Here is a 26389-nt window from a genome sequence, read left to right on the forward strand (position 1 = left end):
CCTATAAAGGCTGTTGAGTGATCCACTATATATTGATCAGGCCCTATAAAGGCTGTTGAGTGATCTACTATATATTGATCAGGCCCTATAAAGGCTGTTGAGTGATCTACTATATACTGATCAGGCCCTATAAAGGTTGTTGAGTGATCTACTATATATTGATCAGGCCCTATAAAGGTTGTTCAGTGATCTACTATATACTGATCAGGCCCTATAAAGGTTGTTCAGTGATCTACTATATATTGATCAGGCCCTATAAGAACTGTTGAGTGATCTACTATATATTGATCAGGCCCTATAAAGGTTGTTGAGTGATCTACTATATATTGATCAGGCCCTATAAGAACTGTTGAGTGATCTACTATATATTGATCAGGCCCTATAAGAACTGTTGAGTGATCTACTATATATTGATCAGGCCCTATAAAGTTGTTGAGTGATCTACTATATATTGATCAGGCCCTATAAGAACTGTTGAGTGATCTACTATATATTGATCAGGCCCTATATCTGAAAAGACCAGCAGTATACTAATATACAAGTCTGAGAAGATACTTTTCAAGAAAAGTCACCCAAGATAGAGCCCAGGCACAAACACCAAAATCTTGATCCACTCTTATCCCCAGCCCCCCCCCCCACCCCTCCTACCCCCTTACATTCGAGACTGTAACCGTATTATGACCATAACAAACCCTTTGTAACCCTAATCCCTTATAGTCAAACCAGTTCTAAATCTAGTAGGCCTACACAACTCCGGGGTAACAAAGAGCGAGGCGTTCCATAACAACTCCCTGGAAAGATAGATAGTTGTAGATATCCACTTGTAGGATTTGAAAAGAAGAATAGGATTCATCGTACCCTTGAGAAGTAAATCAGTAAGAGAGGATTGTAGCTTCCCACAACCCTGTGGCATTCCAAAGTAGATTAAGATTGTAAATCGATGCTGCCGTACAAAGCCATGAGTAATCCCCTTGGTACGCCTTTATAGTGATCACATTATATAATAACGGTTCGTTCGTAAAGATTCTATACATATCGGTTGACTACACTTACACAATGCTCCCCCTCTATATATATTTATATATTCAATAGGATTCTCACGTATATGGCTGCAGGTGTACCACAATTAATCGCTGCTCGGCCTTTTGGCTAAGATCATCTGTGTAGAATATGTTCCCTTTCGAGGGGAATGATGATACACACCCGACGATGATCACACAGTCACAGTCCCGATGCAAGGGGACTGGGGTTGAGAGCGGATCAGTCGTTCGGAAGCTTGGTTTTCGTGCCCAGGTTCTTTCCTGGTGACTTTTCTTAAAAAGTACCACAATTAATCGTTCCATTGACTTACACACTAAAGTCGTCACTTTCAAGGCCCGCCAAAGCACAGATAGAAGTTTTCAACTGGCATATCCTACCCACCACATAGTAGCTGAAATCATGGCCTGTCAGGGCCCTTGCGAATTTCCATATCATGACCGTTTAGATTTTGAGCTGAAAGAGGAGCAAGTTTAGCATACTGAACCCCACCCTTCCGTCTGCTCGCTCGGAATAATTTCAACATGTAACCGAAGAATTTATAAAATCGTTTATACCACCGATAATCCTATTATTTTCAAACCATCTGTACTTTAAATTATGCTTTTTCACATTAATGCAGAACATAAATGATGGTAACTGATATTATGCTAAGACAAGCATAACATTAGGTCATTTAGCTCATTTTCCGACAATGGTTAACCGTTCGAGCGGATGTACATTACTCTAATTGTGGTACGGTACCTATATAGCCTAGTATATAGCCTACATTGGTTGTTCGCTTACCAGTTTGGGCCTGGTACAAAAATAAAATAAACAGTGAGTCTATAAGCCTATATGTCAATGACCTCATCTGAGTGAAGGGACAGGGAAAGGGGAGGGTAAGGTCTGTACCTATAGTAACGGTCGTATGTAGTGAACGGTGAGTTGTTTTGACAAATCGAATACTGATCGGCCTCAGAACTATCATTAGCAGTTGCGCGCATGCGCCCATTAATTTTGCATTTCAAATTGGTCCTATCCTCCTCATTCAGCCCGGAATATTATGAGCTAACCACATACCACATAATAAGGCTTATCACGTCCATACAACTTTCGAGTGTGTCCCCGCATAATATGGCATGCCAACGGGGTCAAAAATAGCTGTCTAATACGTTGTGCTTGAACAGCCAATCAGTGTAGCCGTATCACTCACTGTGAACGAACCGTCTAAAAGCCGGCAATTTGCGTTCTCGAAACTCAACAACGTGATATATGGGTCTAGGTTACCTGCAGTTAGTATAGCTATTTGATAACGTTGCCGTATGGTTTTGACGGAAATCACAATTAGACAAGGCTTCAGTTTACAATAAAGCTTGTGTTTACAAACCAACTAGACACGATTTCACGAGAATTAGCACAATTGTTTTACAATTGTGTGCTCTCAAGAACGTGTTCCATAGATTCTTGTGCGCATCGTCAAAATCGTAAAAACTTGTACCACAATATTGAAGTCGCTGTACTAAATTGTAAGACAGCCGTTACGACCGTCGCTGGCTCGCCACAGATGCAACGACATCATCAATTTTGAGCTTGAGAAGTTGACGGTAGCAATTGAGATAACGGCTCGTTAAACTGAGTTAGGATCACTGGAGTGTCATCACAGTTACGTAATAGTTGTTAATGAGTTGTTGAAAATATATACAGCTACCTGCACCCGCTAATTTTAATGGTTCTCAGCCCGCTTACGATTCTGTATTCCATTTTTGGCTGAGCAAAGGCATATAATAAAATGAAATTTGGAAATATAAATTTTCGGTAAATTAGTGGCAACATTCTTTTAGTTGTAATAGAGAACAATAATGGCTTTCATGAAAGTAGTGTCGATTAAACTTTTTCGATGGCGTAAGTGATGTTATTTTGTGTCCCTTAGTACAAGAAAAGTCTATTTGCTTTGTTACTCTTGGAATACACAACCAACAACGACAGGGAATGAAATTTACCGACAGATGAGGTACATTCCGTGATATTTCAATTAAAGCTTGTATAAACTCAGCCGAATACTATACCATGAAATTCTACAAAGTTGTATGTGTCCCTGAGAACATTGTTGCCTAATTTTTATTGGTTATAAAAGTATAGGCCTGTTGAGTTCAATTGTCAACATTGGCAATTTTCTACGGGCATCCATATAATTACAAAAACAATAAAATGTTCAATTTATACTCTGATTTTGGAATGCAGAATGTAACCAGGAGTGTTAGCTCAGTGGATAACGCCGGTGCATTCCAAACATTAGATCTCCAGTTCGAGTCACTCCAAGATTAATGTATGTCGTCCAGTTACAGAGTTGTTGACAATTCATAATCATGGACGTTAAATATGAACCTAAGAGACTAAACTCGGTCAGCTTGCGGCTTTGATAAGCCAATGAGGCTTCTTCGCGAGTTCCTGCTCGCAGGAGGATGTAAAATAAATACATACATACATGCAATGCTTAACTCAACAACGAAAAGTGGGACAACTTTCATGTACAATACTACGTAGGCCTATACTTTTATAACATAATCAACTGATCAATGTATCCAACTCTCAGACCATATAAGGCTAACCCACGACCCTCAATAGCTACTCAACAGACGTCCCACCTGCGGATCCCTCTTACACTATATTAGACCACTCATCCGCCCCTTTACCCGACCCCTACTCGGACCCTTTCCACCCCTGCCACACAACCCAACGTCCTCATGTATATGTAGTGCAGTTAGCAACCAGAAAGCAAGCACGCCTTTATATATAGATCTATGTGCCACTCGTTGAAGCGAAGACTTGTACATATATACAAAAGTAGCGTGGGTAGTTTTGGACAATCAATGTGTCGCTACAATTTAGCTATGCATGCTATTATTATTATTCGGTTGTGCAAACGAATGCACAATACAGCAGTCTTAACGGGTCTTTTCTTACGTTAGATATAACGATAAGTTCAATCGACAATTGAAGGATATCGACTACAGCAAAACCGTGGAATTGGATCGTATACTCTGAGATTGTACATGTAAGTTTGAAGCATTCCATGTTTGTATATTAGATCCTCCTGCAAGCAGGAACTCGCGAAGAAGCCTCATTGGTTTATCAAAGCCGCAAGCTGACCGAAGTCAGTCTCTTACATACATATTTAACGTCCATGATTATGAATTGTCAATTGTCAACAACTCTGTAACTGGACGACATACATTAATCTTGGAGTGACTCGAACCGGGACCTAATGATTGAAAGGCACCGGCGTTAACCACTGAGCTAACAATTTTTGTTAGGATTTAATGTTAGGATTTAATATGATATAAACACACATCGTGTGGTGATATATATCCCTGTTGCTGTTCTGACAACGTTGTACTCTGAAATTGCATTTTAAGTTGTGTACTGTTAATCATTTCCAGGTTGTGGGATATACACACATATAGTGTGGTGGCTTCCCTGCTGTTGTGCAAACATTATCAACTTGTTAAAAATATTACTGAGGCAAGCCTTATAGATGAGTTGACGTCAGCCTAGTATATAAGCTTTACAAAGTTTTGTTCTTAGAAAAGAAGTTTGAACTGCTGCTACAAGTCAATTTGCCTTTCTTTTTAGAATTCACTGGTAAATTTCATAAGTTTGATAAAGATTAATGTTTGCACATTAATGCGTTCAAGCTATACATGATCACGCGTGATATGCAAATTGCGGTAAAATTCTTTTTATTTGGTTCCAGTTTGAGGTGACGTGAAACATGTGATAACAAATATGAGTGTTTTTGAATGGCAATCGTGTTGCAAAGATTTGATTTTCTTCATAACAGTATAAGTTCCTTTAAAACAGGGTTTCCCTAACTTTTCCCCCCACGAATCCCCTGTGGATGTCAGAGTTGTCCACGAACCCCCAACTTTTTGAGACACGATCTGAGTCATTATTATACTATAATACGAATAAAAGTGTTTCGTGAAAGATCAAGTTCATAGTGTAATATTGTAGAGTTTGTCGATAAGTGCGAATTTTGTACATTACTAAATTATATGATATATCAGATTTTAGTTCAACAAAAAGTAGGCCTACTCTAGTCTAGTTTTGACTTTCAGAAACGTCTCATGAACCCCCTGGGATGGACTCACGCACCCCCTGGAGGTTCATGCACCCCAGTTAGGGAACCCCTGCTTTAGAATATGATTTTATTAATAATCATGCACACATATTGCCTATTCACGGAGTTTTGAATTCGGAAAACGGTTATGCAAACATGTTCAGTTACCGCATGAAGGTAAACTACACAATTTAAAGCAGACATCTACCAGCATGCTGATGTAAACAAAACTTCAGCATTTGAAAAACAGATTTGATGATATCAATGCCTCAGTAGTATACCTCCAACTTGGTGAAATATTCCTACAGTTCCCAAGAATGTAGGGCTGCATTTTTATGGAGATCTGATCAATATCAGCTACTATTTAAGAAAATTCACACAGGAAAGAACCTAGGCACGAAATCCAAACTACCGAACGACTGATCCTCTCTCAATCCCAGTCCCCTTGCATTAGGACTGTGACTGTGTGGTCATCGTCGGGTGTGTATCACCATTCCCCTCGAAATGGAACCGATAATACACATGATCTTAGCCAAAAGGACCAGAAGCGATCTCAGTACCGCAACTATAGTTTCGTTTGTGTCTTTAAGTGCCACAATTTCTACCACCGAAATATTTTTGTTTAGTAAAACTGATCCTTAACTTACTACCGTATCGAATGCAAAAAACGTAAACAAAGAAACCCGTCGATTAGATTCAGATAATCGACAGTTGAAGTTACCAAACAGTTCCGTCTTAAAGTTTGGTAAATACTCAGTTTCCTGAATAATATGGGGCGTATGAGTTTTTGTCCTTCCAGTTCAATGTCCAACGTAACCAGTTTACTCAAGTATTCATCAGTGGAAGTTCGCTGAAGTAAAATAAACACCAGTTTGTGGCAGTTCGGCCCCATATCATAGTTCTATCTGGACTTAATTTCATAGGACATTATGTCGGACCGGACACTTTTCACTATGGGACAAAATTTTCATGCTATACACCGAAAAATTGCATTTGATTATGATATTGCTATATTTCTATAGGCCTATATAGAATATTCAAACATCACTGTTACTAGCAATGAATAATAAGATTTACAAGATTTACATGAACATTTCGTAGACTCCTTTCGATGTTGAAACAAAGTTTAAGTTACATTTTTACAAACTTATCCCAATAACGTTTTTGGCAACTTCGCTACATTGAAAAGTCAACCAGGGCGCAAACTTTGTGGAAGCTTGATTAACAGAAGGACATGTCCATTCTTTTCCCTAAAAACACGGATCCATGTTATTTTTGCATGAATGGGACCACTAAAAGATGTATTTCTTAAAAGTAACTTTATTGAGCAGGACCCGAAATTAGGCAACCTTATCACCAAAGTTTGGCAGTATGTTTTTCTAATCTTGACGAAGAAGGACTTACGGTTTCTCTAGCTAAGAGCCTCACAAAGTACACACACATACACAAAATATAGAGAAAGTTCTTACCTGATATTGCTGATTGTTATGAACAATCTTGCACAACCGATGTGAGTAGTGGGAATTGTTTTCCATAGTTCCCATGGCAACAGTCCGCTATGCAAATTATGGATGGCATGGCAACCGTCTCTCTCCCAGTATATATATAGCCTGATTACCGAACGAAACTATATAAATCGGTAGGTTTGGTCCACGTTCATACAGTGAAAAAGAAAATCACAATATATAGTAATAAACATTATCCAGATTTGTATGTGATAGTCGTAGCAACAATTAACAACAACAAAAATTCAAAGCATAACCCAGTATATGTCTAAATACCGCGTGAAGAACATGACCATCGGAAAGTGAAAGCGCAAAATTTGTCATTTTGTTAAAAACCTCGCACGCGACGGACGAGTTCCACACCTGAAAAAATAACAGCTAAGCGCTATACTTAGTCCTGACACGTTTTTATTTTCACTTTATTCTCTCGTATTTGTTCCCTCCTCCATTCTTGGATTCATTTTTAGAACTGATTGTGATCTGATAGTTGCGACAGTTTTTCCTTCTTTAATAATTTCCTGTCGTAATATTACTTGAACATCTGTGTTATCTAACAATATTGATAGCATCATCATTACATTTCAGCCAGACGGAATACGCCAATCGATTTTAAAGTTCCAAACAGTCGGCATGTTTTTATTTTTTATGGATACTGTGGGTTTCAAAGTATTTGTTTGTTACACATTTATTACATCGAATGAATGGAAGTTAGAATCACCAAAGATCCATCTTTATATGTATGTATTTGTTCCTTTCTTGAAGTTACTGAAATTCTAAGTTTATTTGCAAAACGAAGAGGAAGAAAGTCTGAGAATCCACATTCTTACTATATTTTGTAGTCATCATCAACTGACTTGTTTTCTCTCGAATGTGAAGCGTTAATATATATAACCTTGAATAATTCTAGAACAGATGCAAACAACAAGAGAGGGGGTTTTGTTTCTTTTATGGAAATGTATAAGCAAGTCCTTTCGTCAAAATAAAGAAATGATTAATAAAATAAAATCGTTTAAAATAACTCCAATTTCTCTAGAAACTAACAAATGACATCACATATCACCAGGATTGTAGTGTGCAATTTACGATTTCAAATTTAATATGAAATTTTTTTTCTTCTCAAAAGCTTGTATTTCAATGCATATTGTATAGGTAGACGTGATGGGAGTTGTAGTCGTTAGAGTAATTAAACATTTTGTTTGTGCTATCTTTGAATTCAAACTTCAGAAGATTCCCTTTAACTACTATGGCGCCATATTTTTTTTATTTTATTATTCTTAGGAACTTCGGATACTTGACCTATTGGGGGAAATGTTATGAGAGTGCTTCCTCTGTTAGAAACAAAATGGGCGTTATAGAGACGGGAAATTGTTGGGCGAATTATCTTTAAAATAACATGATGAATAGCAAAACGAATGTGATGTCCTTCTATAAAAAAAAATTAATAAAATTTTTTTTCACACTTTGGAACAGCTTAAAGGTCATTGATAAAGTATATATATAGTTTATCTTGTTCATGCCTAGCTTACCTTCTTTTCACGAATTTACCGTGAGACCGCAACGTGTTTTTTTTTTTTTGGGGGGGGGGGGGTTGTCTCGTCTCATGCACGGTTTGGGAGGGGGTGGTAGTTAAGACCCGACTGTTTCAGACGAAACTTGTGGAAATGATCTGATTCGGCTATATTTTTTGACGAAGAACACAATGAAACCGAAATAAGCCAAAGCTATTAATTACAGCCTAAGTGACGCGATATTTTCTAAAATTAGTGTAAAGGGAAAGACATCTGTCACACAGGCGTGAGAGCTATACACACATATATATAATTTTGAAAATAATCCTGACTGCAGTAGTCCTACGTGTGAAACGATACACAATTTGTATAGTGCACTATAGGCCTAATTGAAGTTTTGTCTTGGGCAGGACGTAGATTTACCTTTCTGTGAACTTCTTATCAGCTCAACCCTATACACAAAATGTCAAACCACGTGTAGGCCTATATGCCGGAAATCAATTGAAATTTTATAGTCCACGTTCAGGGGCGTAGCGAAGGGGTTTTTTGTTGGGGGGGGGGTGTGGAGAATTTGATTTGCCGACGGATCTGGAAGTGGTGACTGAAATGGGGGAGGGGTCTAATTTTTAGTTTTGAAACGTTCTTAGATGCAATCTGATGTATATTTTAAGTCAAATTTGATTTGCCGACGGATCTGGAAGTGGTGACTGAAATGGGGGAGGGGTCTAAGGGGAGGGGGTTCCCCCTCCCCTTTGGAAAATTTTTAGTTTTGAAACGTCCTTAGATGCAATCTGGTGCATATTTTAAGTCAAATTTGATTTGCCGACGGATCTGGAAGTGGTGACTGAAATGGGGGAGGGGTCTAAGGGTAGGGGGTCTACCCCTCCCCTTTGGAAAAATTAGTATGAACGTCCTTAGATGCAATCAAGTCAAATTTGGCACGGAAGAAGCTCCCGTTCTCCTTTTTCTATTCAGCTTTCCTTCTTTCTTCCCCTTCCGCTCTCTTCACCTTTTCTCCTTTTGCCGACAGACCCAAAATTTGCCGACAGCGACCAAATTATTGGGGGGGGGGGGTGTGACACCCGTTCGATATATTTTGATAGGCTAGGCCCCAATATATCGTAACATAGGCTACGCCTATATAGGCTACAGACTAACAACAAAAGAAGAGGTGTAATTGTTAATGTATTGTTATGCATAATATAAAGAAGTATATGGAACTGTAATGACAAAGAAAGAACATCTATATAGATTATAAACTTACCAAAGAAGCCAAAAGTTAAAGCGACCGCCTCTGGATCCACTTGTCACTGATGGGACTAAATGGCCCCGAAACGTATTTTAGTATGAATACAAGTCAATTCGATGTTGATTTTTCCCGCTTAAACTTTATACAATCCTCTGTATAGGTGCCTCGGTTGGTATATAACATTTACACATCATTCGGTTTACATCGAATGACGTCATACTTGACTTTTATTCTTACCTTTGCAGTTATCGTATGTTGTGTGCTTTTGTTGAATCATGCAACCCGCGCATTCTGTATATGGCTATACACATCTAAGTTATCTATACACTTCTACAAGTATAACACTCAAATCCATTATGATATAATGACCGTAAAAATATAATCTCGTTGTGCTGGTTATTTCAAGAACAGAATTCGATATTTGATGATACCAGCTGTATTCACAAGTAGGGAACTAAGACTAAACCAAATAACATGGCGGATGTGAATTGCATTGAATCCATCCGATACTCCGCTATCATTGCGTAAACCTTTGGGTTATGTACAGGACAAGAAAGTTCATATTCAATTCATATGAGCTAATGAGGCTACTATGTAAATGCTCATAAAGGCAACTTGTTACATTACGATAGGCGATTAGCCTAACCGACGAAGAACACGTCTGACTTGGTTGATCACTATATGTAACTACGATCCTTATCGTTATCGGCAATGGTGCATCATGGGAGAAGAAGCATGGCAATAACTGAAGTTATGATTAATCATTCATATTCATTTGACTTTAATTCGCGATATGCAAAGCTCTTATAAACCCCCTCAAACTTATTGATTTGATCGTACCACATTGTATGCTATACTTTGAATTGAATTTATTTCCTGGGGGAGTGGCCTATTTCTTGCCCGACGGAATGCAAAAATAAGTATCCTCAAACTGAACGTTCTCCCTCGACTGACAATGGATGTCGGGGCCTAAAATAATTTTGCACTTGGCAACATGTTTATACAATACACGCTTATTTTGAACGAAGGCGGTAAATTTATATGCTGTAAGCAAAACACATCTGACTATATCCCGGGTTTGATTTGATATTATACTAATAGCAGAAACGATGTCTAGCTGGTCGGGTAGTCTCTTGGAAATTGTTTCCGATGAATCATTCAAATGCAGAACCTCAGGTTAACATAGTAACGGTCGGGTAGTCACCACATATTCTATTAACGTGAACGCCTGTTCCATATTTGTTTTGGTAATGGCGGGATGAAACCGTATCTTATCTCTCAATCGTTAAAGGTATGATAAGGTTTACTGGAATACGTTTATATCGTATTTCATATTTAATCCATTTATATCCACACATAACCTTTCTTTTTGTCTGTTACAGTTGAAGGGTAATTCTCTACGCTTTACTCTCGGGACGAAGGCATTCTCTGCAGGGCTAAAAGCTCCCGTGTAAGATTCGTGGTTTTATTTACATGAATGAAAAGTAAGTGAATCTGCATCAACCCATGCATGGATGGATATAGGCCTATATCATGGCGGCAACAGTCAAGCGCATATACATGTTAGCCATTTTCACCATCGCAACAACGAAATGTATATTTGGAGAATTTGCGTACAGCTTTTCACCCCCTAATTTACCAATTCTGATTCCAGGAGTAAATCGATCTATCGAATTATCGATGACCGGTATTACAGAAGATGTACTTGTCCTCGTGGAGAGCACAAATCCACAGTCCGTCCGGATCCTAGGAGACTCTAGTTTTGCATTAAAGAAAGTAAATGACGTCGCTGACAATCCAACATCAAATACTTCCGTCACTGTTTCTGTCAGCTCGGTTTATGTCGGTATATCGGATATTCGGTTCGATATTAAAACTCGCGATATTTTTTCTGAGTCACCATATCAAGTCGATAATTACACTGTCACTGCTAGCATCGGAACTGAAACCCTGAAACTAATATCTACCTACATTTTGCTCGTTTGGCTCATCATAAGTTACGTTACCATGGGAACGAAGATAACGTGGTCTGCAATAAAGCCAAAGTTGTATCGACCTCATGGCATTTTGATCGGTATAGCGTGTCAGTTTATCATAATGCCCGGATTATCATTTCTTCTGGCTAAAGCTATGAATTTGGATCCTACGGCAGCAGTTGGAATAGTTATTGAGGGATCATGTCCGGGAGGTTGGCTTAGCAACGTCTTCACAGCTCTGCTTGATTGTGACCTAGTGTTAAGCCTAACGATGACCTTCTGTTCAACTATCCTCGCTCTTGGCTTTATGCCTTTAAATATGTTCATCTATTCCACGCCTTTCACAAAAGGGGACGAAAGCTTAAAGACACCGTTTTTGGACATCTTTACGCAACTTAGTTCGCTCGTTATACCAGTCTTTGTCGGAATTCTGATAACCTACAAATTCCCAAAGTTCGGAAATAAGCTTTCGAAATTAATTAAGCCGTTTGCGACCATCATTATCATTATTTCATTGGGACTTGGAATTCCCGCCAATTGGTACGTTTTACAGTCGCCGTTCTCAATTTGGATCGCATCGGCTTTACTTCCTCTGATTGGTGGACTTCTTGGCTTGATTATCGCCAAAATAACGTGTCTTCCTAACAGGAGCGCCGTTACCGTCAGTTTTGAAACTGGCGCCCAAAATAGTTTCTTAGCAATCTCCATGGCAACATTGTCCTATCCTCAACCGGCATCGGCGCTGATTGGGCGCCCGCCATTGTTGGTAGCGTTCATAACCATGATAGAAGGCACCATTGTCGTTGTAATTTATCTTCTAATGACCAAATATCCAGGAAAGCCTAATGGTGGTGAAGAGAAGGAGTCATACCTCATCAAGAAAACATCAAACTTAAAGCAATTAAATCACGCACAAGTAGGCGGCGCAGTGGGAAACCACGTGGCAATACAAACAAACTATGAGGATATACAACGGGCTGGAACAGCTCATTTGAATCAAGCCTATTCTAAATCTATAGCGTCCATTTCTGGAAGGTACCATTATAACGACCACTCAATGTTAGGCGTTATAAATGGTGGCTTTGAGAAACATTATGTATAGCATTGCAGGGATGGGACGTATGATATTATTCGAAATGACCAAATTAATGGAATGAAGAGCAGATCGTGCATTTTCCGGATCGATAGATAGACATCCGGTCCTTGGAAGCAGAAGCAGAAACAAATGGCTACGTCACCATAGGCAGCTGGGTGCATTTCGGTACTAAAATACCATATTCATAAAGCATTATCCATATATAGCCTACTAAAGTATAATTCAAGTATAGGTCTACAATGTTTCATGGACACACTTTTGGTTTTATTGGAACACGAGTGGCCAATTTTTGGACGTTCTAGCATATTTGGGAGCGACATTGCTGGTGTTTAATTCAAAGTACAAAATAAGAAAATGAATATCTGCCAGACTTTCTGGCTCGTAGTTTCACATCAAGCCGCATTAATCCTGCCTTATTTTGTCAGAAAAAATGTTTTTCCATCGTTTGACTATATGCTGCAGTAAGATTCTCAATATATTTGTTTAAGTATAGCATTTTGGCCTAAGTAATATATGGTCGTTTTGCCTTTTTCACAATTTGATAGAACATTTATACACTAACTTTGAATTGCAATCGATTCAAATGATTGTATACCTATGTAGTTGTTCGTTTCCATACACAATGGTGACTCATTAGTGAGATATTTTACAATTCCTCTAGAGGCCGACAAAATTCATTTCCTATCTACTTTTGTTATCTTACTATTAATCACATCCTAACACAAACAAAGACTGATGCAAAATACAAACAAAATACGTCCTTGGATATCTGATATGAAACGTAAGCAATCTGATGTGATTGTCATGATATTTTGACGTCATGAATAAACAGCTTCAGATACAAGGAGAAACAGTCAAAATGCACGTTAACGATGCACAACTCCCTTTCAGCGAAGTTACCCTGTCCATATGTAGCAGAGGTTAAAATACATGCGTCCGATCAATGCTTTGGTTCGATTGATATGATGGGATACCCAATTGGTTTTAGGGTTAATACTTTCATTTGGTCAAAATCGAGGAATGCCTATAGGGCCAAACTTTTTGACCACAAATGCATCGCCATGATTGTGTTATTATTTACGACATAATATAGTACCAGACAAAAGAGTTGGGAGTCGTTATCATTGGTAAGCTAGTGTTTATGCAATTCTACTTCTAGATGAAAGCTATTTCGTGAATACAAAGGAGAGGATTTGCCATATATCTCTTTTACGACAAACTTGTTGAACATATAAAAGCATGGAATAATAACTATTGTTTTATTTATGAGAGTAAAGTTTGATTTGATGTTTTGTATGTATGTATGTATGTATGTATGTATGTATGTATGTATGTATGTATGTATGTATGTATGTATGTATGTATGTATGTATGTATGTATGTATGTATGTATGTATGTATGTATGTATGTATGTATGTATGTATGTATGTATGTATGTATGTATGTATGTATGTATGTATGTATGTATGTATGTATGTATGTATGTATATGTGATCTTCCCGCAAGCAGGAACTCGCGAAAGAAGCCATGGAGGCTTATAGACTCGCAAGCTGACCGAAGCCAATCTCTCGGCACACATCCATTTAACGTCCATGTCGGGAAGTTATTGAACAACACCCTTGCCAGACGACACACATTGCTGTCGGCGGGGAATCGAACCGGGGATCTGTTACTGTCAAATTATGCAATATGTTTATACAGGTATAGGTTGGCGTAGCCTTCATGAAATATATCTTAAATCAAGTACCGCACCACGGTTTATCTTGCACACAGTAGGCTATGCCTCTAGCATATTTTTTCCAAGAACTGTTTTATTTCTTATTATACTTGGAGGATGTATTTATGTAGATTTTTAATCTTGGTATATCTAAGCAAAAGCAGAAAGGTAAAATATTAAAGCTGCATGGTATAAAGTTTCTATATGGTATTCCGGTTTTCAAGATATTTTATATATATATATATATATATATATATATATATATATATATATATGCAGTACACAGTTTGTAGACATCTCTGCTGTAATAAATGTCTCAAAATGCTAATTCAATATGCAAACTGGAAATATTAGTAATTCTATTGTTTCGAAATTTCGGCTTATTTTCAAATTTGCGACATTTTATACAGAATTGTGTTCAGTCGTAAGGATGAGAGGGGTGTTGGGCATGGGCGCAGATCCTGGTGGGATCCACCAACTTTTTCAGTGGTGGGGACATGATATACCGTGTCCCCACCATTTTGTCTTGACCAAACGCTGCATTTCAAATTCCCCTGTATTGAACTTTGGCGCAGTTTGATCCAACATTGTGCAAAAGACATGCATCAGTTCTCATTTTATTATATTTATCCACAATTGTTAAATATTAGACGGAAATCGCATTTGCGGCCAGTCTATAATTGTTTTCTGGGAGAGAACCCCAGACCCATCGTATACAAAAGTCTACTTGGATTATAGTATCAGAGAACAGAGACGCGTCCCCACCATTATCCATACTGATCTGCGCCCATGGTGTTGGGTGCAGGTGAGAGGAGGTTTTTAATCAATAAAGGGTAAACTTGATAACTATATAGTGCATGTAAATGAGCAGTCGAACCTAGCCACCTTCCCACAGACATGCTCATTGATATTGGGCCCTTCATGACATAGCAATGACATTTCAGTATAAACGTTATGTTTAAAAAAAATTCCAAATAGATCTCCGTTGCGGAAGAATCTTCATGCATGATTTCTGGATAAAGTAAACTCTTTCTACCCTGTATACCCCAGAGTGCATACACTGGACTTGTTTTGCCATATTATGGATCAATACCCCCCCAATCGTCAAGTCATCCCTACCATTGTTATGGTGTAAATCTATTGTTAAAAGCGCACAATAGAGTCAGTGGTTGTTTAAGAATACACACGATATATGGGGCCAAGTCTGTACAAAGTTGAAATAGTCACTTGTATAGGCTTATTGTATCTTCGCACGAACTACTATAGAGAGTAAAGAAGAAATAAAATTAGTTTTGTAATAAAAATATGTTGACTTTGTTTAATGACTGTAAATTTCATGCAATAAAAACGACCAAGGTAAACAGGTCTATGACATCACCCTGTGACTGTTATTGAACGGACGCTTACTCGTTAGCTGACGGTATGACCCAGGCTGTCACCCCTGCTACCCCTATCCTTCCGGCTTTCGTACTTGTATTAAATGAAAAGGTCACACTTTCCTGTCGATAATATTCCTTCCTCTGAAGAAGTAATGTCAGTCTCTTCAGCCGGCATCATAATTCTTTATTTCTCGGCGTTCATCGGAAATGAAACCAAGTTAACAACAAGTTTATAAATTGTCCTGGATTCATGCAACGCAGAAAACTTAAAGGCAGTGAAGACTCGCGCACAAAGAAACGTCTCATGCCGGTAATCTGACGTAGTTTCGAATGAGGTGTACCAGAGGTGTTAGACACCACCATCGATCCCAGAAAATACACACACAGCTCGCTACCGTTGGTAATTAGACACTATAGTGTACAGTCAATGCATACAGCTACGGTCTATACCCACAACACAGTGTACATAGCAGACATCTCAGGTCTAGATAAAAGATAACAAGGTATCACGTTTCATGTATTTTGTAGCGACAAGTAGAAAACTTCACTTGCAAGCAACGGAAAGTTAACTTTTTCAGAGCGCGGCACGCGGTTTGGGCGAGTCTTCAATGTCTTTAAGCAAATTGCGCGTACTGTAAAAGCCAATTACTATAAAATAAAAATGGAGGTGTGTCTGTCTGTGTGTGGGAGTGGCATATTCAAATGTAAATATTCAAAAAAAAAAAAAAAAAAAAAAAAACCAGAGCGAAGTAGGATCAAGGTTTCCAACTGTTCATCGTGTAATCCCCCCCCTCTCCCAACCCCCACTCCCCCTCTTTTGAGACCAAACTGATTGTGAACCGCTCGAAGGTTCATGATGAGCAGAGGCGGCCGACGAAAGTGGTTTTAATGCAGGGGAGGGAAAGGGGGTATAGAGGGGGAGCACACACATTTAATGGACATTAGGATATGTGACTTTTAATGAGGGGTAAAGCCACAAAATACCTCACAGTTCTCCAACCATCTGGACCCTCTGTGAAATTCTTACCACAAAATACACTATTAAATGTTTTTATTTTGTCAACAAAATTGCGCCTATTTGATTCCTTTTCAAAAGGATATTTCTAAGATACTGAAAGATTTCTTAACTCCATATTTAACTCCTTTTTTAATATTATAAATGATATTAAACCAAAGAGGTAGGGGGTACTTCTCATTTCTGAAAAGGGGAACTCAACTTACACAATATCATTTCTCTCTCACCACTACACCTAATCCCTCTAGCTGAAATATGAGTGATTCAATGTTTTATACAAAATCATAGTTGAGTCATTTAAAGCATGAAAATAGTGACACAGAAAACGAAGTAAAAAGATGTCATTGACGGTATAATTTAATATCTAACGGTATGAAAAACAAAATAAGACTTATGGAAAAAGAACACAAGAAAGATAATGTTGCAACGAAGAACGAATATCGAGAAATAAGTCTTAACTGATGCCAATATTTAAACGAAATAAGAGGAAGAAATGAATATTTCAACTTTCAGACTACATTGCATGATATATGAAAAGACAGATACAAGCAGTTACATCCAGAGTGACCACGTGACCATCCAATAGCTTCCACACTACACTAACTAAAATATCTTGATTTGAGAATCAATTATTCCTAGTAACAAGTCCTGACAATTGATCTGTCTGCTCTCATTAACAGCTCCATGCATAATAATAACACCTTTGTGTTTTCATTTATGATACACCCTGTTACTAATCATTGCACCCATCCACAAAATTAGACCTCCTTCTTACACCCAACTACATATCAGAGTGCCTGTGAACAAGTCCTTACTCCTAAGTTGTTATTCTTTATTCCAGATTGCTCCCGATAACAGTTCCTTGCCTGCAATACTGGCATCTATACATACACCTACCTATATATAACACCCAAAATTTTGTACAATTTTTTCCAACACAAACAAGTTATAAGAGATATAATTCTTTAATATTTCATTCGACGATAAACAACTAATAACGTTGGTTTTAACCTGAAATGAAACAACGGCACTTGGGGAGTAAATAATGTAATGTGCGGAATCATTTCAGGAATCGATATACCCGAAGGTTACCTTTCTCAATATACCATGTTTACAAATTTCCACTTTTGGAATGCCCGGTTGACCTCAAATGACCTTTGACATTTTTTCCACCTCATTATGAGGTATCATCTTACTACGAATGGCAACCATTCAAATTGCCCGTGTTTAGATATCATGTTTCCATGGCTATCACACTTTGACACTAGGCTTGAAAACTAGGCTCCACCTACTCAATAGGCTCCACCTACTCAAAAAGCTCCACCTACTCAAAAGCTCCACCTACTCAAAGCTCCACCTACTCAAAAGCTCCACCTACTCAAAGCTCCACCTACTCTAAAGAAGGGCATCCAGTGACACATTTTGAGATCCATCAACATTTCCCTTCTTGAATCACCATGTTTAGAAGGTTTGAAATTATTTTGATGACTATTGAATTTATCAATTAAAATCATCCACCCCTCCCCCTTCCCCCCCCCCCAAATAGCCTTCTCTGTCACTAATGTTTAGTAATAGTACAAATACATTTTTGAATACTTTTCATGACTTTCAACCTTTTAAGTGAAAAAATTAAAAAAGAAAAGTTAAGGTCATCAGTATTGGCCCTAAATTTTAGGTTGCTAAAAATTGCTTAGAAGTTTACAAATGTACTTTCCTAGAGCCCTGTGATCCTCCAAATTATATCCTGAAACAGAGGAGAGATCCACTGGATATTAACATGTCTCAAGATAGGCAAAATACTTCAAGGCGGACCATAAATTTGTGCGTTGAAGTCTGACAATTAGTGACCATAATTTGACTATCTAGCATATGTGGAGGCAACACTGATGACCATTAACTATGAGACCATCATACCACATGACATCCTCCCCCCCCCCCCGGCCCCCATCACAACCCACCCCAGAAGAAGTAAATAAGTTAAGAGAAAACATGATCTTTAACATTATTGCTATTTTCCATGGAACTGATGGAATGGAAATAATTTCTCCTCTCACTCCTGTTTACTTTGGGGGTGGGTGGAAAGGGGGGGAGGGAGGGAGCAAGATACAAAATAACACCTCTCAATGAATAATTATGAAAAGAAAGAAAATTAAGTTGGAAGCAATCAAAAGAATACTTTTATCACTTTCTTCAGATTAACTTCAGATTAAACAAGAATTGCACTTTGTAATTTATAAAGAGAACTAAACATCTCCAAATGACAAAATATTAACTTTGATCACTAGAAAGAAGGAGAGAAACAACTAAAAACCCCAAATATAAAGGAGTAACGTTAAGTCCATCTTTTTAACACAATCAAGCCAAGGCAAAATATGTAGCAAATTTGATAAACTTCCTACAGAGTACCAAACACACAGAACGCTATTAGGAATCCAACACTTGTCTAGATATACAAGCAAAACCAGAATACCTGATTGAGGGTGGGGAGGGGGGGTGGGGAAGATGGGATTAGAGAGGATGGGGAGGGTTAACTAAAATTTACATTTCAATTTTTTGATTGACCACCTTTTGCTCTTGGGAAAGAGTGACTCGTGCAGTTACCTACCACTGGTTAACTTTTGTACCAAAATAATGTTAAATATCTTCCAAAGTGGCAGACAAGGTGTATTGTTCATATGGGTTATACTTTGAAAACTGGAACAATGGCTTGTTTCATTTGATTCACTAAAAATCAAAGATAAATCGATATCGGGTAGCCCTGCTGCTTCGATACAAACACGAGACACAATTACACGGCTACACTAGGATAAAACGAAAACCGAATCCATGCTTTGCACTTGGCCCTTAAAAATGAAAGTCATTCTCCACAAGAGGTGGGAACGTTACTTTTACATTGCATCGAAGTGGAACTTGTGAGCTTCCTGCCTCTTTTGCTTGTCATCTTCTCGCTGCAGAGAAAGGAGAAACAGAAAGTATATAGATAATGAAAGGGACGAGCATACAGCATTCTGTAGGGAAAATAAATAAAATTACTGTTTTGATTGGGAATTATTGAACGGAAAAGTGATGATAACGTGATGTTCTTTGTATCTGAAACCGATCAATACAGGCATAGCAAAACAGTCGATCGAACTGAGAGTAAACAGTGATTGTGCACTTTCGAATGTTATACGTTCTGCCAGTTATTTTTTTACATTTTAAATTGCCTTTGAAAAATTGGAGAATACTGTGGGCCTTCGCTACAATGTTATAATGCTAAATGGAAGTCCATACACGGCCTAAACACTGAACCATGTAAAGACTGTAGTCAAAATTGCCCATGGGGTTTTTGTTTTCTTTTTTCATATTGGTGATCACGAGCGTGAAACGAACGCTGACATTTGGCGACTTTCTTTTCACTCAAACTTTCTAGTTTCGACTTGTACTACAAAATCTAAATAGTGGTACATTTCTTTAAAACAAATCATAACATAAGGATAACAATAAACTTGAAATATTGGCTCTTTTTAAGTATTGCCATCTCCTCAACAACAAGCTACTACCTTACACAGTATAGCGCCCTCTATATGAAAATCAACTATTACTTTATGAAATTTGACAGCCCAGTAAATTTAAAGTCTCAATACATGTTTGCTGATGAATTTCGGAAAACAAACTTCCCAAGCAGATTCAATGTTTCTTATTCTAAATGCACTCTTACCACGTGGGTTCAACGGAGAAAAGCTGTCGCAACCGAAAGAAAGAAATTTATTTTCTGTTGCCCTTATGGTGCGAAATCACTGCAAACGCCCATATCAGCATGTTCATTACACCAATGTAACCTATATATACTTGTATCGTCCACTCGTAAGTCTTATGCCTACAGGTTGTAAACAAAACAGAGAGATTTGATTGGCGCATGATCTGTTGGGCAGGGCTTGCAAATTTTGAGTCAAGTTTGTAGAATGTACAGACACGTTACAAAATCTATGCGAATTTTATTCAGCTCAAAATGTTTAACCACAGATTACTCAATACAAATAATGATTATTCATATGAAATTTGCATAGAACGGTGTTATTTTCACTGAGCTGTTAGGGCTGTAAGCTGGAACGATCAAAGTTAAAATTTGGCAAACACACATCAAGACTTTAGATTAGAACTAGGTTAAAAGCGGAATCCTTCAAGAACTATAACATCCCACACCTCCAAACTCCCTGCAGATATTACAAAACATAAATTGTACCCTTTCTAGTAAGTGGAGCAGTCCAGCGATGACACCAATGAAGAGGCAGGTACCGATGAGGACGACACCAGTGAGAAGTACCGATTGACTGGGGTGTATAATTAAGCTACTCTCCCAACTGTGAAATAATGTAAAGAAGATGTTCATGTGAATTGGAAACCCCGTATTCATAGTGGAGGTCACAACAACACTTTAGATGATCGTTACAAAATTGGGAAGGAGAAAGAAATAGCTGATAAAAGTGGAAACAAAACATGGAAGTCTTGAATATAAATTACAAACATTTTGCAACTAAACACCAGTAATCATATAAAAACTTCTCATAAGTGGGGTGGGGATGGGTTGGGGGGGAGCCTCATAGAGTCCTTCCCCTGGTAGCAACATATACCAAACGAAGATGAAGGTGAAAGTTGGGGTAAGCAAGCAAAATCATTTGAATACCTCTAAATTGTTTGTATTATTTAAATCACAGACCTTAAAATCACAGAAATAGCTTTAAACTCACAGACCTCGTTATCACTTTATCCGTGCAGGTTAACTTGTTTCTATATAAAATTTTGTTCACTAAGGCTTGATTGTAAACTAATATTTATGTCATGAAAAAGGTACCTTTGTCTCAAATTTGTCAAAATGAACTACAAAATTTGCAATCCTTGCAAGGAAACAAGGTAGGCTTGTATGTTTTTAATTTGATGAAATTATATTATGAAGCAGATTTTGTATGAGTGGCAAAACTTTTGCAAACTAGCAATTTAACTCTAAATATGACACTTGACTGAATATGTGGGAAGTCAACACTGATAATTTAAATGCAAGTTGCACTTTCAAAAGCAGGATGTTTTTTTTTTTTTTTAATTTTTCTCTTTTTTTTTTTCTTTCTTTTCTTCTTCAGAGGCTAACTGAAATGAAAACAGACAAAGAACACATTCAGAGATACAGACAGACAGACTGACAGTTCTGCCCAACAGTCTAAAGTCTTTGGCTTTTTCTTTACTAATAACATATTTGACAAAGAATAACTTGCAGAGGTTCATACCTATCAGGTCCGTCCAAGTTTACAGGATAAACCACCAGCTGGGAGTTTGGAATGAGGGAGAGCCAAGAGTTTGACCTTTGTACCTAAAATAAAAGGGAAAAAGTGATAAGCCATCATGGTTTACCTTGGCTTGAATATTATAGTGGTATATATATATATATATATATATATATATATATAGAGAGAGAAAGAGAGAGAGTAATATACAGTGTTGAGTTGCTGTACAAATATTCAAGCTACATAAAATAGGGCTAATTGTAAAACAAAAGCAAAGATGCATTAGTAGGCTCTGTTTGCAGATTACAATCACCTGCAATCATTACAGTAAAATATCATTACAGGGAAATTTCATAGAGAAATGTTAATATATTGATATCTACAAGGCTTATTTGTTGATTGAACATAATTAAAAATTTTAAATAAAGTACTTTTCATTATTCTTCAAAACTTGCCTTAAATATCATTCTCAGAAACATATCGTTTTCCTAGGCATTTCTGCATCATACATTTGATAACTATGCATGGTATGAAACGTAAGGCCAACTAACACTTGCAGATCACTCTATAAAAGATAAAAAAAACTCTTGCCAAGTCGAAAGAAACAAGCAACTCATGTCCACATCTTCAATTTTACACACTTTTAAAAATTCCTCGAGAAAGGTGAACGAAAAACATGGAATAAGATGATTGAGCATACCTGGATATCACAACACTTGTTTGGTATACTGACACTAACGACATCCACAAAGTTAGGGTTTTGGCTGAGGCCCATGATCACGTAGGGCAGTTGAAGAGCCAGATATGCAGACTGGCTGAGAAGACCAGCTGTAAGGGAACATGTTAACAAGAAGAAGAACTGTCTTAATGCATGCTAGTTTGCTGATCATACGCAAGGAGGTCAGAAATAAAATGGGGGTGGGGGGTTGGAAGGAAGTCACTGTTAGTGGTATATGAGAAGGGGAGGGGGTTGAAAAGGGGTGGTTTGGTTAAAGCTGGCCTAGTCAAGGTGACAAACTAACTGAAAGTAGTAAACTTTAACTTCCTGCAACCCAACATGGAGGAACTCTTATTATGGATTCCTAAAGGCTAGGTAAGTACAAAACTGAGATAATAACGCAAGCAGCTACATACCTCGGAGTTGTTGCCTCTCACCGCTGGGGGTGGTGGTTTCGTATTTGGTCACTGGTCCTGGTTGATTACTGACATGTGACTAATATAGGACAAGAAGAAGAAGAAATAACATCACAGAATCTTACATCTTACAATCCCATCCCTGACCAATTCTGAGTTGTTTGGAGTGTTATTTGGGGGGGGGGGGAGGGAGGGGTGGGGGTGGCATTGGGTTGACAACCCAACACAGACTCTGTTGTTTAGAGACCTATTTCAGGAGAGACCATCGTCTGCATCATACAGCAAAATACTACAGTCTGGATAGCACACTCAAAAACACACTTGGTGAATCATAATGACATAACACATGGACTTCTGTACTTGTGAAGAACACAAACAACGATACGGAGCTTCAGCGTGTAATCTACCCACATTCCGACTAATTGTTACTCATCGTGACTGAATGTGACTGATTGTGACTGGCTCTGATAAGGAATACAGAAAATCCCATTATCAAACTCAAACAACTGATTTTTTTTTGTGTTTTCAAAAATGACAACACATCCCTTTTATGAAGTCATAATGTAAGAAAACCAATGCATACTTACGCCTGAACACTTGGCACAAGTACGTTGGACCACTGGAGGGAGAGTGGGGAAAAAAAGGAGAAAAAACACAAAATAGAAAATTTGCATCATAAATCGGTATACAACTTTAAATCATGTAAATAAAAACTTAAGACCACCGTTGTTTAATAATCTTTACTAATTATTTGTAGACAACAGTTGCAATGGTTAAGATGCCCGTAAATCATACATCAGAGACTGTGGAGCGATATATACTCTTTCATACAAAGGGTGGGAGGGAAAAGGGGACGTGGGAGGGGGAATTCAATCTCCAACGTCCCAGCAACAGAACTCGTCGCAAAGATGGGGACCAATGAACTTCCGTTTATTTCAATAATTGAGACTTTTGTGCCCCTGTTTAGCATGTTGACTCTTTTAATGCCTAGGTTTTCAACCTTCTGTCCCTCCATGGACCCCTTGGCACAATTAGGATATATTTAAAGACCCCTATCACATTGGACTATCATCAAGGACCTCAAACACACCCTCTTTGCCAGACATTTTTGACTGCCTTGCAAGTATACACAAGTCAGTAAAATGTTAATAGGCTTTAGCAGCCCCTACCTTCACCCTGTGTATCAAATATCCAGTGCAAAGGCTTTTTGCTACCAGAGGTTATCTTCATATTTGTGTGTTGCAACAAATACCACTTAAGGAATCCATCTTCTTATCTTCACTGTTACTGACTCACATCAAAGACTTACAAAGATAAAATGATGGACTAATGAGATTTTTCTTTTTATACATTCTCTGTAAAGTATACCCATTGGACATTAATACTTCATGGACCCATTTCAACTGTGTATTACTCATAGGAACCAAAAAGACCCCAAGTTTTGACTATAATCCATCCTTAAACATGCAATGGCTCAAACTTAACCCTTTCTCCTCCGGCACTGTCCGATTTATTTGTTTATAACTTCTGTTATTATTCAAACACAATTTTGTTTGTTATTGTCATAAAATTTCCCCAAAAACTGTAATAATTTCATGATGCCAAACATTGAATATTTAAATTCCTAGAAGTTTACCTTCGACTTTGATGAAGTTAGCATCTGGAGAGAAGGTATTGGTCATCAGGTGATACATGTTACCCTCTTCAGTTTCTGTGCCAACAACTATATCCATGTGAGCCTGTGAATCAATATTTTAAGATGAATGATATTTGTCACAAATTGCATGTAAACACAACAACACCTAAAACAAAGCAAACAAATAAACAATAAACAACCCACTATGTTTACCATTTTAACTATCATGGTGAAGTGGAAGAATCCTTGGATGACTTCAAAGCTATATATTGTAATGGGGCTCTCCAGCCAGGCACAATCCTCAATACTTAGAAATTCCTCCCCTTTAGAAATTCCTCCCTAGTTGGCTCCTTAGTTCCGACCTCGGGTATGTTTATGACTTCTATGCAATGTGATTACATAAGACTTCACTTACCAGCAACTCATTGACTGAACAATAGACAACTTTACTAAGAAAAAAAAAGTGTCTATTCTATAAAAACAATCTTATTATCCCCCGTAGGACCTCTCGCAAGGTCGACCAGGGGTTAAACTCTTTTTGATTTGATTTGAGCCAGGCACAACATCAACAGAGGACCCTGTCATATGGAGTTTCACGAAACTTGATAATCTACTAACTACAGTATGACCGCAGATCAAAACGGTACCATGGACAGAACACTAGATTCAAAAGTAGTTTTGAAGCAGTATTGTTTGTACTGTTTGAAGAAGGGAAGGGACCTTTTAGAATGTATTTTTGATGCTTCAATTCATGCTAACTGCTTTGAGAAACTGACCTTATGTTTTTCAAAGCATGTTGTTATCGTTCAGCGAAACTGAACAAGTGGAACAACAAGCTAATCAATGACACAGGCAATTTAGTAATCAAGTTCATCAGACATCACTGCCAAACAAAATGCAAATTTCAAAAACATTGTTTGAAGAACCACTCCACTTGCAGAATTGGCTGATGACCATTCGATAGCTTCTTAGAGTCTGATACTTTACTCGACCTGGTTGTGAAAACTACATCTCTTGTTTGAATTGGTTTTGGAATGATTGAATGATTACAAATTTGATACAAAAACAAAACAATGACTTTACCGTCATAGACATGTCAACAAAAGCGGCCACAAATGGGGACTTGTTGCTGTTTGTGGCTGGGACACGATTCAGAGTTAATCCTAGTCCTCCATCGTTGATCAGAATTACGACTTCGTTTGTTCTACAAAATGAGAGAGAAAAAGAAAGGTTGACCTCATGGCAATGTTTCTTCAAATTGTATTTGTCTTCATACTATGTGGTTTCATTGTTTGGATTCATTATACACGGCTCCAACATTACACGGCTTGTATCAGTTTTCCCTCGCAACATATTAAACTTAAAGTGTGACAACATATAATATTTAAGAGATTGATAAACTGCATTTTTTGACTACTGTTTACATCACTTACATACATCGCTCTCTGAAAAACTTCAAACTAGTGTGTTGTTATATGAGTATGGTGTTTATACTTACTCATTGGCTCCCTTACGCATAATACAGGTGAAATCTGTGTACGAATCCAAGTTGAAGTCGCCAGACCGGAGTTGGAAACCAGCTGTAATTCTCCTCCATGCGGGGATATCCTTTGGAGATGGGAAATGCCAACCCAGGAGATCTTCAGCTGTCATAATGTCTACCCACTAATACAGTAACAACAACAAAAAGAGAAAAGAAAAGAACAAAGAAAGAAAGAAAGAAAAAATTACAAAGAAATGAAGATTCTAGAAAGGTCATCAATTTTTGTTTGATA

The 26389-nt window shown here is 37.9% G+C and overlaps 3 protein-coding genes across 8 annotated transcripts in view; 1 reads left to right on the forward strand and 2 right to left on the reverse strand.

Annotated features, from left to right (window-relative positions):
• Positions 1-7404, reverse strand: part of LOC139965303 (ileal sodium/bile acid cotransporter-like) — a 25617-nt gene extending 18213 nt beyond the window's left edge. Inside the window, exon 1 of the mRNA XM_071967519.1 lies at positions 6610-7404. The gene's annotated coding sequence lies outside the window, so the exon portion shown is untranslated. The remainder of the gene's footprint in view (positions 1-6609) is intronic.
• LOC139965302 (hepatic sodium/bile acid cotransporter-like) overlaps positions 1-17189 on the forward strand; it is a 20928-nt gene extending 3739 nt beyond the window's left edge. The window contains exons 1-3 of one of the 4 annotated variants that reach the window (XM_071967517.1): positions 3438-4075; positions 10785-10886; positions 11057-17189. In XM_071967517.1, the coding sequence (XP_071823618.1) occupies positions 10880-10886; positions 11057-12480 (1431 nt within the window). In that variant the 5' untranslated portion in view covers positions 3438-4075; positions 10785-10879 and the 3' untranslated portion in view covers positions 12481-17189. Of the gene's footprint in view, positions 1-3437; positions 4076-10784 lie in introns of those variants that run through there. The other 3 variants (XM_071967516.1, XM_071967515.1, XM_071967514.1) reach the window with 3 other exon arrangements.
• Positions 16921-26389, reverse strand: part of LOC139965301 (T-cell immunomodulatory protein-like) — a 14926-nt gene continuing 5457 nt past the window's right edge. Inside the window, exons 8-17 of one of the 3 annotated variants that reach the window (XR_011792218.1) lie at positions 26113-26279; positions 25698-25818; positions 24615-24717; positions 23566-23597; positions 22979-23057; positions 22545-22672; positions 21848-21930; positions 20812-20929; positions 17977-19534; positions 16921-17927 (exon numbers count right to left, since the gene is read on the reverse strand). Coding sequence is in view for 1 of the 3 variants with exons in the window: in XM_071967513.1 (XP_071823614.1) it covers positions 19475-19534; positions 20812-20929; positions 21848-21930; positions 22545-22672; positions 22979-23057; positions 23566-23597; positions 24615-24717; positions 25698-25818; positions 26113-26279 (891 nt within the window). In the remaining 2 variants the exon portion in view is untranslated. Of the gene's footprint in view, positions 19535-20811; positions 20930-21847; positions 21931-22544; positions 22673-22978; positions 23058-23565; positions 23598-24614; positions 24718-25697; positions 25819-26112; positions 26280-26389 lie in introns of all 3 variants that reach the window. The other 2 variants (XR_011792219.1, XM_071967513.1) reach the window with 2 other exon arrangements.

The sequence above is a fragment of the Apostichopus japonicus genome, chromosome 3 (assembly GCF_037975245.1).
Source record: "Apostichopus japonicus isolate 1M-3 chromosome 3, ASM3797524v1, whole genome shotgun sequence".
Taxonomy (NCBI): Eukaryota; Metazoa; Echinodermata; class Holothuroidea; order Aspidochirotida; family Stichopodidae; genus Apostichopus; species Apostichopus japonicus.